Raw genomic sequence first — 13923 nt, forward strand, 5'->3', positions numbered from 1 at the left:
TACCTTGTTCGTTTGATGGATGATATATTGTTGACATATATGATGGGATGTGACAATATAAGATGTATTTGAAAACATGATTATGTGATGATTGTTGAGAATTGTACAATGATGATTGACTTGTTCTAGAAGATGTGAATACATGTATATTCTTACTTTTGTTGATGATGATTAGTGTAATACATATGTGTTCTGTAATGATGGTGATGATGATTGATTTGTGATGAGTGATGCTGATACATATAAACATACTTAATAATGATGATGATGATGATGATGATGATGATGATGAAATGAGTATAGGATGATGGTACTCATAAAATAATGATGATGAAAGTATGTTGTATATATGTTTGCATGCATTCATGACCATTTGATGAGGGCTGAATCCTAATGATGAGAGGATTCAGTGAAGGGCAAGATTCCCATTGTGTGGAATCTATGCTGGCAGGGCCGTATCTGGATGATGTTAGATCGGTCGGTGGGTTATACACATTGATGATGTTTGGTACAACATGCACAGAGTCAGTTGCATTCATATGCATGAATTTGATAACATGACTGAATGTACTTCATTGTTATGATTGGTATTGTGTGTTTTGTGTGATGATGGATTATCTGAATATATATGGATTGGGTGAATAATATAACTATTGATGTGTTATTATTTATAATGCAATAATATTTGTTAATTGCGAATGAGACTCACCCTTACACTATATTTTTCAGATTGAAGATAGAGGCTTCGACTTGGTGAGGATTAGCTCATGAGTTAATGTGTCAGTTAGCGTCGGGTCATGCTCTGATAGATGTAATACTGGGGGAACGTTATTTTTAAGTTTATGACAATAACTCTATTTTGTTTAAATTATTTTGAGGATTATATCATTGATGGTGCGATGCTAGTTTGATGATTTATTCCGCTGTGTAAACATGAGATGTTTGATTTATGAGTTATGTTTAGATGTTTCTTCAGTGAATGCATGACACATGACCGATGTTGTTTATTTTATTTATGAATTGTGACGCCCTTGTACATGTTACTCTGATTTATTTAATTAAATTGCCGTGGGGTTTAGAAGGGTGTTACAAGCCACACACACACTCTCTCCAAAAACCCAAACTATTCTCCTTCCTCATACTTTCATCAACTCAAGCTTTCATCAATGGCATCTCCAAGACCCACAAAGAGAAGACTCATGAAAGGAAGTGGGTCATCTCAAAGAAGTAATTCGGTAACTCCTCTTTCTCTTCTCTCTGATGATTTAACTGAATCTTTCTCGGTAGACTTTAGCAAGAGAAGGGTAGTTAAACAGTTTGTTGCTTATAATTTGACAATGAATAGACTCCATTTATCGGAAGTTATGGATTTGCTTAATTTTCATCGTTTGAGTGTCTTTTTAGAATTTGATAATAAGTATGATGAGGATTTTGTGCGAATGTTCTACACTGGTATGCAAGGGTCTTTTGAGAGTTCTTCTTTTAAGTATAAGATGGGTAACATGGTTTACAATGTGAATTCTGAAATTTGGAAGGATGTCGGTCTTTTTCCACCAAGTCCTATGGCGGTCAAAATTACCGACATAAATCATGTTACTGAGTACAATCATAGGGTGGCTCTCAACTCAATGTTGAAGCGTCCCTATGCTGAAAACATTCTAAATAGTGACTTCTTTCCAAAATTCGTTACTACGGGTGTATTGAAGCCGCTTGATCGAATTCTACAATGGATTGTTTCTCGTATCATTCGTTCGAAACAAGGTGGTTATTCTCGTGTGGATCAATCTGAGGTGCATTTGGTTTGGGTTATTAAGAATCGAATTCGGATAAATTGGCCTCATTTTTTTTGTGAGTCGCATGATCGACTTGAAACTATCCGGTCGAGGAACCTCTTTGAGCTATGCCTCCTTCATCCAATTGGTGCTCAATAAGGCCAACATAGTCGTTCTGAACCATCCCATGCTCAAAATTCCTACGGATCAGGAATTTACCCAGAAAACCTTAACCATGATGGGTCACATGTGGAATAGCGATACCAACTGTGAGTACAAGATTACACTCAAAGATGTTTTTGATTTATGGCAAACTCAAATGAGCATTCAAACAACAAGGAGGAATCAGAAAAGCAAAGCATTTGATCACTCATGAAAGCACAAGGTGATCCACTATGCATATAAGTCGACTCAACACAAGCTGGACATGAAAAATGCAGAAAATCAGCAGTTAGGTCGACCTACTGTTAACCTAGGTCGACCTAAAATGAAGGAAAATCCATGTACCTCTGCTAGGTCGACTCACAGACCATTTAGGTCGACTCAAAATGAAGAAATCTTCATATCAGTCTGCTAGGTCGACCTACATGGCAACTAGGTCGACCTAATCTGTGAAAATGTCCCCAGAATGCATCAGAAGAGGATTCTGGTCGACCTACTCCTTCAACAGGTCGACCTAACTGGGAGCAAAATTCTGCAAGCTCTGTTAGGTCGACCTAAGCACTACAAGTGGTCGACCTAACTGATCAAGAAAGTTCAAAAATCAGTTTTTCTTGGTTCTAACTGTTATGCAATCATATATATTGTGCAAGGGTAATTATTCAACCAACACCAACAACTGAAAGATACACAAACGCTTCTCATCTTCGTTCTTCATCATCTCCAACACAATTACACATAATCATTCTTGCGTTGCGGGTTAGTGATGAGTTCGATAACGTCCATGGAACGGAATTGAAGATTCCTAGTGGGTGAAGGTTTGTGGGGTTTGTTGGTGAATAAAATCTGCGGGTTTTGTCCTCCACGACGGGTGGTTCTTGGGGGTTTTTATCAAGAGGCGTTCATTGAGGATTCGGCTGAGTGTAACGATTGAGGAACGGGGAGTTCAAGGAATCAAGACACTGCAGAAGGGAATCAAAGTGAAGCTCTTGGATAACCTTGATCTGGCTCAAGATTAAGGGGGAAGAAGATTCAAAGGATCGACATAATTGGTTTATCGTTTATCGCTTTGTTATCTTCTTTGTATATACTACTTTCAACATTAATGAAAGATTACCCAATTTCAATTTGGAATTGGGGGCAGACGTAGTCGTAGCGAGGACGATCGACGAACTGCCTAAACAAATATCGTGTTCTTGTCGCTTTTACTTTCTCTTTTACTTTCTGTTCATAATTGGTTATAAGTGCAAAATTGACCAACGATTCAAGTGTTAAAATTGTGAATTAAAATTCTGCACAAACATCACAATTCACCACAACTTGAATCACTATCAATTTGAACCTATCACCAAGTGTTTGTGTTTTTGCTTAATCCAATCTTACTGCATTGCAAATCAAAGTTGTCAATCTAGAAGTTAATTGGATTTCAGTTGTTAAACGTATTGGTTAGCTATCATATTACTTCACCATCAATTCCACTTACTATTTGGTTTTGAAACACATACGACCTTTGCAATAGCGGTCCAGAATAGACGCAAGTCGATTCAGAACCGCTTTCGCTCAAGTCTGTAGAAAAATCTGTAAAAACTTAGTGAGATCTATTCACCCCCCCCCCCTCTAGATCTATAGGCCAGCGTCTAACAAGTGGTATCAGAGCCTGGTTTATTCCGTGCTACGTGAAACACTTATTGGAAAGATGGCTTCTGGACCTAAAGGGGCTCATAATAGAGCTCCAGTTTTCAACGGAGAAAGCTACGGCTATTGGAAGGATTGTATGTGTGTCCATATCAATGCAATTGATAGGAACATCTGGACAGCTATTGTCAATGGTCCATTTCAGATCACTATGACAAATGCAGCTGGTGCAGTTGTTCCAAAACCAGAAGATACTTGGAATGCTGAAGATGAAAAGAAATATGCATACGATTGGAAAGCGAGAAACATTCTAATCTCAGCTCTAGGAGTTGATGAATACTATCGCGTTTCCCATTGTAGATCAGCTAAAGCTATGTGGGACACATTGCAAGTTGCCCACGAGGGAACGGATGATGTCAAACTAGCTAGGATCAATACGTTAACTCAAGAGTTCGAACTTTTCCACATGGAAGATGGTGAAACCATCGAAAGCATGCAGAAAAGATTCGTTCACCTGAAAAATCGATTAAATTCTCTTGATAGACCTGTTTCCAATGCAGTTGCTACTAACAAAATCTTAAGGTGTTTAAACAGGGAATGGCAGCCCAAAGTTACAGCAATTAAGGAAGCAAATGATCTCAACACTTTAGACATTACCACTCTTTTTGGTAAACTAGAGGAACATGAACAGCATCTTAAATGCCTTGACATGCATGAGAAGAGGACAAAGAAAGAAAAGAACATGGAGAAAGAGGTAGAGAAGAAGTCAATAGCTCTAAAAGCTTCGAGCTCCAAGACCTCAAAACGAGAGCCAAAGGATAGTGACACAAGTGATGACGAAGACTCCGATGATGAGGAAATGGGACTGTTTGTGCGAAGATACAACAAATATCTAAAGAAAAATGGAGCAAAACATTCCGACAAAGGATTGATCAACTATAGAAAGCAATCAAATATGTTCAAACAAGATGACGACAACAAAGGAAAGATTAAAGGTCTTTGCTTCAATTGTGGGAAAGCCGGTCACTACAAACCGGATTGTCCATACCTTAAGAAAGAAAAGGAGAAGAACCAAAACAAAGGTCATAACAAATCTAAAAGAGCTTACATAGCATGGGAAAGTGATTCATCTAGTGAAAGCTCGTCAAGCGATGAAGAAGAATCAGCAAACCTATGTTTCATGGCTCATCAAAACAAGAAAAAGAAAGCTGTAAGTCATCTTAAACCTGAACTCGTAGATAAGGTATCTCATTCTCAACTAAAACTTGCTTTTGAAGAATTACATAGAGATGCAATTAAAGCTTTCAAACTTTTGGCCTCAAATAAGAAAATATTTTCATATCTTGAATCAAAAGTTGAGAAAACCGAAAGGGATATGGAAGCTTTAAAACAATCTATGCTAGACATTCAAAAGTGACTTTTGCGGTTGATCCAAACAAGTTCAAAAGATCGTATACTCCTTTATATAGTAAATACACTTTTGTACCAAAAGTATCAACTAGCAAAACTCCATATTCTCATCATATTACCTGTCATTATTGTTGCAAAAAGGGACATACCATTGAAAAATGCAAATTTAGGAGAATTTTAGTTCCTAAAGGAGTATTTCAATGGTTGCCTAAGTGCAACAAATTGTGTACTCACTACCAAGGACCCAATGAAAATTGGGGACCTCCCTCTTTAAATTAATCTTGCAGGAAAAGTGTCTTGACATTGCCGAAAGGTTGTGGTTCCTTGATAGCGGATGTTCAAGACACATGACTGGAGACCTATCTCTTTTCGTTGAGTTTCAAGCAAAGAAAAAGGGGTATGTCACCTATGGAGATAACAATCGGGGAGCCATACTTGGTAAAGGAAGTGTAGTACACGTTTCTTTTGATGAATCTTATGCAAAATATGTCGAGAAAGGTCTTTCATTTAATGATGCAGGCCCATCCACTGAAGACATTGTCAAGGATAAGGAAGATGAGGATGAAAGTATTGTAAAGAAAGATGCTGAGAGAGAGAAAGATGAGTCTCACAATGAAAATGAAAAAGAAAGCATCTCAAACAATGAAGAACTTCCCAAGGCCTGGACAAACGTGAAAGACCATCCAATTGATAATATAATATGAGACATCTCAAGGGGCGTTACAACACGCTCAAAGATAAGTAACTTCTGCCATCATTTTGCTTTTGTTTCACAAGTTGAGCCGAAAAACGCTAAGGATGCATTACTTGATGAGCATTGGCTAATGGCCATGCAAGAAGAATTAAACCAATTTAAACGGAATGATGTTTGGGACTTAGTCCCTCATCCGGGAGATCATCAAGTAATAGGCACTAGATGGGTTTTTCGTAACAAACTTGATGAAAACGGTGTTATTACTAGAAACAAAGCTAGATTAGTTGCCCAAGGTTACAATCAAGAGGAAGGTATTGATTATGAAGAGACATACGCTCCTGTAGCACGTCTCGAAGCTATTCGCCTCTTACTTGCTTATGCTTGTTCTAAAGACTTCAAACTATTCCAAATGGATGTTAAGAGTGCCTTTCTAAATGGCTATATAAATGAAGAAGTCTATGTTGCTCAGCCACCTGGCTTTGAGAATTACATGTATCCAACTCATGTTTATAAGCTGAAACGTGCTCTATACGGTCTTAAACAAACCCCTCGGGCTTGGTACGAACGTTTGAGCAAATTTCTCCTTAGTCAAGGGTACTCTAGAGGTAAAGTTGATACCACTCTCTTTATTAAAAGAAAAGATAAGGATATTCTCTTAGTCCAAATTTATGTAGATGATATTATATTTGGGTCCACTAATGCAAAACTTGTCAAAGACTTTTCTAAGCTTATGCAGAGTGAATTTGAGATGAGTCTCATGGGTGAGCTAAATTTCTTCCTTGGCCTACAAATCAAGCAACTCAGTCATGGAACGTTTGTGAATCAAACTAAATATTGTACGGAGCTGCTCAAAAGATTTGGAATGAGTGAAGCAAAGGAAATTGACACACCTATGGCAGCAAATACAAATCTAGACAAAGATGAGAAAGGTAAAGAGGTTGACGTGAAATTATACCGAGGTATGATAGGTTCACTATTGTATCTTACTGCCTCAAGACCAGACATCATGTTTAGTGTGTGTATGTGTGCAAGATATCAATCTTGTCCAAAAGAATCTCACTTGAAAGCTGTCAAAAGAATTCTGCGATACTTACGAGGAACTACTACATATGGCCTATGGTATCCAAAAGGAAATGAGTGTCATTTGGTAGGATTCTCCGATTCAGATTTTGCTGGCTGCAAATCCGATAGAAAAAGCACTAGTGGAACGTGTCATCTATTCTCAAACTCATTAATAAGTTGGCATAGTAAGAAACAAGTATCGGTTGCATTATCCACTGCTGAGGCAGAATATGTAGCTGCTGGAAGCTGCTGTGCACAAATATTATGGCTCAAGCAACAACTTCTTGACTTTGGTATTAAGCTTGATCACATACCTATCATGTGCGACAACACAAGCGCCATAAACTTGAGTAAAAATCCTGTCTTACATTCACGTACCAAACACATTGAAATAAGGCATCACTTTCTACGAGATCATGTAGAGAAAGGAGACGTTACTTTTGAACATGTAGAAAGCAAGAAGCAACTAGCTGACATCTTCACCAAACCGCTAGCAACGGAGCAATATTTCAACATTCGCAGGGAATTAGGGATACTCGATATCTCTAATTTGGGCTAATTACGTTTGTTTTCTCTTAATATTATTTCTTTACTTTATGTATATATCTATTTGTCTTGCTAACATTTTTTTAGCATAAAGGTAGTTCATCATCAAGCCAGGCGTCATATTGAAAAAGCGGTAACGTAATTGTTGTTCACTTCCAAAAATATCATTGATACTATAATATGCTATCAATTAACATGCTTATAGTGACCTCATGCATAAAAACTGCTCCTGCTCACATATGTGTCTCATTCTACCATTAACTACCTTTTACCTACTACACTATACATGCTAGCATTATTATCTATGGTTCTCTTGTTACTCTTCTATTCTCCTGTTTTCTCTTTTTGATGTTGACAAAGGGGGAGATAGATGCTGGATGTACGGGGGAGCTTTGTCGAGAGATTGCCCTGTTGAGAGATAGATGCTGGATGTACGGGGGAGCTCTGCTGAGTCTTTATCATTTACTACCAGAGCTTAGTCGAATGGTTTGCCATCATCAAAAAGGGGGAGTATGTGAGTACAAGATTACACTCAAAGATGTTTTTGATTTATGGCAAACTCAAATGAGCATTCAAACAACAAGGAGGAATCAGAAAAGCAAAGCATTTGATCACTCATGAAAGCACAAGGTGATCCACTATGCATATAAGTCGACTCGACACAAGCTGGACATGAAAAATGCAGAAAATCAGCAGTTAGGTCGACCTACTGTTAACCTAGGTCGACCTAAAATGAAGGAAAATCCATGTACCTCTGCTAGGTCGACTCACAGACCATTTAGGTCGACTCAAAATGAAGAAATCTTCATATCAGTCTGCTAGGTCGACCTACATGGCAACTAGGTCGACCTAATCTGTGAAAATGTCCCCAGAATGCATCAGAAGAGGATTCTGGTCGACCTACTCCTTCAACAGGTCGACCTAACTGGGAGCAAAATTCTGCAAGCTCTGTTAGGTCGACCTAAGCACTACAAGTGGTCGACCTAACTGATCAAGAAAGTTCAAAAATCAGTTTTTCTTGGTTCTAACTGTTATGCAATCATATATATTGTGCAAGGGTAATTATTCAACCAACACCAACAACTGAAAGATACACAAACGCTTCTCATCTTCGTTCTTCATCATCTCCAACACAATTACACATAATCATTCTTGCGTTGCGGGTTAGTGATGAGTTCGATAACGTCCATGGAACGGAATTGAAGATTCCTAGTGGGTGAAGGTTTGTGGGGTTTGTTGGTGAATAAAATCTGCGGGTTTTGTCCTCCACGACGGGTGGTTCTTGGGGGTTTTTATCAAGAGGCGTTCATTGAGGATTCGGCTGAGTGTAACGATTGAGGAACGGGGAGTTCAAGGAATCAAGACACTGCAGAAGGGAATCAAAGTGAAGCTCTTGGATAACCTTGATCTGGCTCAAGATTAAGGGGGAAGAAGATTCAAAGGATCGACATAATTGGTTTATCGTTTATCGCTTTGTTATCTTCTTTGTATATACTACTTTCAACATTAATGAAAGATTACCCAATTTGGAATTGGGGGCAGACGTAGTCGTAGCGAGGACGATCGACGAACTGCCTAAACAAATATCGTGTTCTTGTCGCTTTTACTTTCTCTTTTACTTTCTGTTCATAATTGGTTATAAGTGCAAAATTGACCAACGATTCAAGTGTTAAAATTGTGAATTAAAATTCTGCACAAACATCACAATTCACCACAACTTGAATCACTATCAATTTGAACCTATCACCAAGTGTTTGTGTTTTTGCTTAATCCAATCTTACTGCATTGCAAATCAAAGTTGTCAATCTAGAAGTTAATTGGATTTCAGTTGTTAAACGTATTGGTTAGCTATCATATTACTTCACCATCAATTCCACTTACTATTTGGTTTTGAAACACATACGACCTTTGCAATAGCGGTCCAGAATAGACGCAAGTCGATTCAGAACCGCTTTCGCTCAAGTCTGTAGAAAAATCTGTAAAAACTTAGTGAGATCTATTCACCCCCCCTCTAGATCTATAGGCCAGCGTCTAACACCAACCGGTATATATACTTTGTGAGAAGTAACAATGCTGGACAAAGACGGGGTGATAGTGATGAGGAAAATGAGATTGAGAATATTGTTGGTGATGAAGATGAACAAATGGAAGATAATGATGAGGAAGACCAAGACAACAACAACTCTCACATTGTCGACATGCTTGAGGCTATGCGTCTTCAACAAGTCAAGAACAATTCCCTCATGAATGAGCGCTTGTCCACAATGTCCTACCGGATTATGGAGCAAAGTGCTCAATTCTCTGCCTACTCGACTCTTCAAGATCAACGCTACGACACTTTGTATGGATTGATGGAATCTCAGGCTACAAACTTCACTAATTTCACTAACAACTTCAACTCCTTCACCACAAGCTACATGAACCAGTTTCCTCTCAATCAACCTCCAAAGTTCTCTACCCAAGATGGCGATGACAATGAACAAGATTAATGTTGTGTTTTTGTTATTTTTTGCATAATGTGTGAACTTTATTCAGTATTGAGTTCACCTTTTGGAATGAGAGACATGGACAGTCTCTGTAACCCATATCTTCAATCTCCAGTAAGTCTTCTCCATAGTAGAGTCAAGATTCCACATCTGGAATTTCCTCAGTTAGGTCAACCTTAATCTTGGGCTTTAAACAAGAAGTATAAATAAAAATCCCCTGGAAAGGGTTAGCCTCCATCATTCATACCTTCATAAGTAAAAAATTCCCTGGAAAAGGTTAGCCTCCATCAATCAATCCTCAACAGAATAATATCCCCAGTAGGGTCAACCTTAGTTCTGGACTTTCAAAATAATCTTCAAATTTAGCCACAACCTTGGGCTTTGTACAAGGAAGATAAAAATTTGTTCCTATGTCAAAAGATTCATAACCTTTGAGTCTTTTCCCCACTGTGTTAGCCACAACCTTGGGCTTTGTACAAGGCAGAAAATAATCTCTCCCTAGTTAGAGTTAGCCACAATTATGGGCTTTGTAGAGAACACCAAATAAATCTTTCTGTCAAATAAAACAAAACATTCTCCAGCTAAAGTCAGCCATAATTCTGGGCATCATACAGAACATACATTTCCTCAGTCAAAGTCAATCCCTAGTGGAATCATCTCCCAGGGTCAATCAAAACTCTTTTAAGCCTCAAGCTTGAGCCTTGTACAAGCCAGTCAAAATCTAAATCTTTCTTACAAAGGTGAGACATGATTCATCTCTATGAATATATTTTTTTAATTGTTATACCACATTCAAACATAACAAACTTCATTTTCATAAAAAACATATTCCATTTAGATTGATATAAGACTGTCTGCTTTGTTGATTTCACGTCCAGACTGCTGTGTTTCTCTAATGGTTAAAATCTTTTACTTTATATAAGATGATACTAGCATACTTGCACACACACAAGTAAGATCCCTCTCTTATAATAAAGTAAACTTTTCATTATGATTGTTCTTTCATATAAGATGATACTGGCATACTTACACACACACACACAAGTAAGGTCCCTCTCTTATCATGAAAGAACCCTCATTTTCATTCACTTAAAAATGTTTGTGGTAAAACAATTGAAATATCTCTCCGTTAAGATGACAACTCGTCTCTTTTATGCAAACAGAGGTTTAATTCAAACTTCAACCTTAAGTTCAAACAAGGCACCCAAATTCAATTCATTTCCCTAATTAGTTTCTCGAACTACAAAAAGCTCTGACTTCCATTAGGGATATGTAGGCATGAGATTCACAAGGAATCTCAGCGAGCTAACAAAAAAATCAAAAACAGTCAGTTCATCTATCGTTCAATTCAATTCAATTCTCTCTCCTAACACAAAGGAGAAACTTTTCCAATCAAGCAGCAACACAAACACATAGACACAGAGAAGGTTCCTGTAGAGTACTACGGATATGTAGGGTGCTTAAAACCTTCCCTATGTATAACCGACCTCCCGGACTTCAGAACATCTGATTAGGTGAAATCCCCACACCTAGAAAACTCTTAGGGTTTATTTGAGATCTTTTTCCCTTCCTCCTCGTAGGATAATTAAAAAGTTTGTGTGCTATCATAGGAAGAACTGAAACAAAATTCCTCCCACAAGAGCGCCTCTCTCCTTCCAAATTTCGCGTGAAGGGTCCGGCGTGCCGTCCTCCCAAGTGAAACGGGAAGATAAAAAAAATGACACCACAGTATTTAAAAAGTGTTTTAGGAAAAAAGTATATTCAACTCCCTCCCTTCCCTGTCTATAGTATTCTACATTCACAATCTCCCCCAACACTATTAAGAATAAGACTTTATATGACGTTGTATATATTTCAATTTCTTAGTAATAATATACTTGAATCTGTAAAAATTAATATATGCAATAATGTTTAATTTAATAATTTTTTAATAAAAACAAAATATAATAATATTAATATTAATATAAATATTAATCATATTTATTTAAGTAGATCAATTTGATAAAGATAATATTATTTTTCACTTGAAGTTTAACTAAATATTCCTTTTAGGGAATTAAATAAATTTAAAAAAAATATGTCATTCTATTTTTTTTAAAATAGTTCTTTAGTCAAAGTAATATAAATAATTATATTTAATATCATATCTTGTTTTAGTATTATATTACTTTAAAATAAATAACTATTTTTAAATTTTTTATACTAAAAATAGTAATCCTTGGAATGCCTTTTGTTGTATATGGCACTATTATTAAAAAATTTAATTGAAATACACTGATAATGTAATTTTTTTTATACTATCAATGAATCACAATCGTTGATAAATATAAAATATTTAACTTTTATTTTAACTTCTTTAGTACTTCCTTCGCTTCATAATAAGTGTCTCGTTTGCACTTTTTCTATGTCTCAAAATAAATGTCTCTTTAAAATATCAATACAACATTTATTATTTTTTCCACCATTATATTCATATTTATTAACTTTCACGTTTTTCAATTACTCTACTACCTATAACGAATAAGGGTATTTTAATAAATAATATTAATTTTATCATTAAAACCAACACATCTAATCATTTTCTTAAGAACTGTGCAGAACTCAAATAAGACACTTATTATAAGACGGAAGAAATAATACAATTGAAAGTTCATGATGTAATGTTGGTGTAAATTTTTTTACACTGACAGTGCATATCAATTAAACTCATAGTTAAATAGGATGAAAAGTGTCAACTTATGTTTTTACTTTTTTTTTTTTCTTGCAGAGGGAATACATATCTAGATTTTGAAAAAAATCAAACATTATAAAAAAAAATTAAGTGTGTTTTTGTACAAAAATAAATAAATAAAAGATGACAATTGTAAGTTACTTTTAAAAATAGGGAATTGCAATTTATAAAACATTTGACAAAAAAATGTTTTTAAAAACTTAAAAAAAATACATATGATAAAATATTTTAGCATTGGTGATCATTTTCCATCTTATTTGAAATTTTCCTTCAAATAAAAGTTGTGTCATTAGAAAAATAAAAGTTGTGGCATTAAAAATAATACTTTATGTTACAAAGGACAAACTAGCTACAAAAGGAAATACTTTTCATTTTGACATTTGTCTGAAATCAACATTATATAAGTAGATTTAAACATTGGAGTAACAAACCAAAACTAAAAGAAGAATATATATTATTTAATGGCGTATAAAATGTCAAAATCTTGTTGTTTCTTTGCCATATTAGTCTTAGTTTTTGCAGGTAAACATCTCCACCATCATCATCATGGCTATTAAATTATACTTACATAATAAATCTCACTAATTTCCACTTTATTTTTATTTTGCATGAACGTAGTAAAATTACCAGAAGTTGAAGGTGAGTGCACAAAGATTGTTGGTAGATGTTCTGTAGCAGATTGTTCCTATGATTGTAGCAGGTATGCAAAAGGTGTTCATGCTAGAGAATGGAATTGTGATTTCTTTGGTTTATGCACTTGTAAGTTCGATAAGCCACCACCAGGGTCACAAGAACCTGCATGCAATATTGGAATTGGACTTTGCAATCATGAATGTGATGAATCTTGTTGTAATGCAAAGTGTGTTAGCAAATATAAAGATACAGGTGTTGGAAAATGTTTTGTGGATTTTGGTAAAGAGTATTGCCTTTGTTCCTATAGTCGTTGATTGAGTTGTAAATTAGAACAATTCAAATGATAATACAATAAATTTTTTTAATACGTAATGATTCATTAAAATGAAACGAGAATACAAGGAGTACTCTACAAGGGGTCTACCTTATCTCTTGATACAATTCAGAGGTAAGGTGTTCCAAAAATGAAAATTAGACGATAGAGAGGAACCATTAACAATACTAAACCACTTCCAAGAGGCTATGACAATAGCGGAGTAACAATCATCAAAAATGAAACGGCTACCGTTAAATAGCATATCGTTTCTAACCTTCCATATATTCCAAGCCGTTGCCATCCATATTACGCATATTGTTAATCTTTCATCTTTATCTTTGATTTTGTCAATGTTTACCCAATAAAGTCTCAACTCCTCCTCTGATAATTCCTTATTAATTCTTGACCACTTAAAAACCTTGAGCTAGACACTCAATTTAGGGTTCAACAATTAAAAGAGATAGACATTAAAATAAACT

General features: G+C 35.9%; 1 protein-coding gene across 1 annotated transcript; it reads left to right on the top strand.

Annotated features, from left to right (window-relative positions):
- The first annotated feature begins 12956 nt into the window (after nucleotides 1–12956).
- LOC131626386 (defensin-like protein 183) lies at nucleotides 12957–13442 on the top strand. Its single transcript, XM_058897202.1, has 2 exons — nucleotides 12957–13017; nucleotides 13114–13442. Exons 1-2 carry the CDS (start codon nucleotides 12957–12959, stop codon nucleotides 13440–13442), a joined length of 390 nt encoding a protein of 129 aa, XP_058753185.1.
- The last annotated feature ends 481 nt before the right edge of the window (nucleotides 13443–13923 follow it).

This window comes from Vicia villosa, unplaced genomic scaffold, assembly GCF_029867415.1.
Source record: "Vicia villosa cultivar HV-30 ecotype Madison, WI unplaced genomic scaffold, Vvil1.0 ctg.000283F_1_1, whole genome shotgun sequence".
In the NCBI taxonomy this organism is placed as follows: Eukaryota; Viridiplantae; Streptophyta; class Magnoliopsida; order Fabales; family Fabaceae; genus Vicia; species Vicia villosa.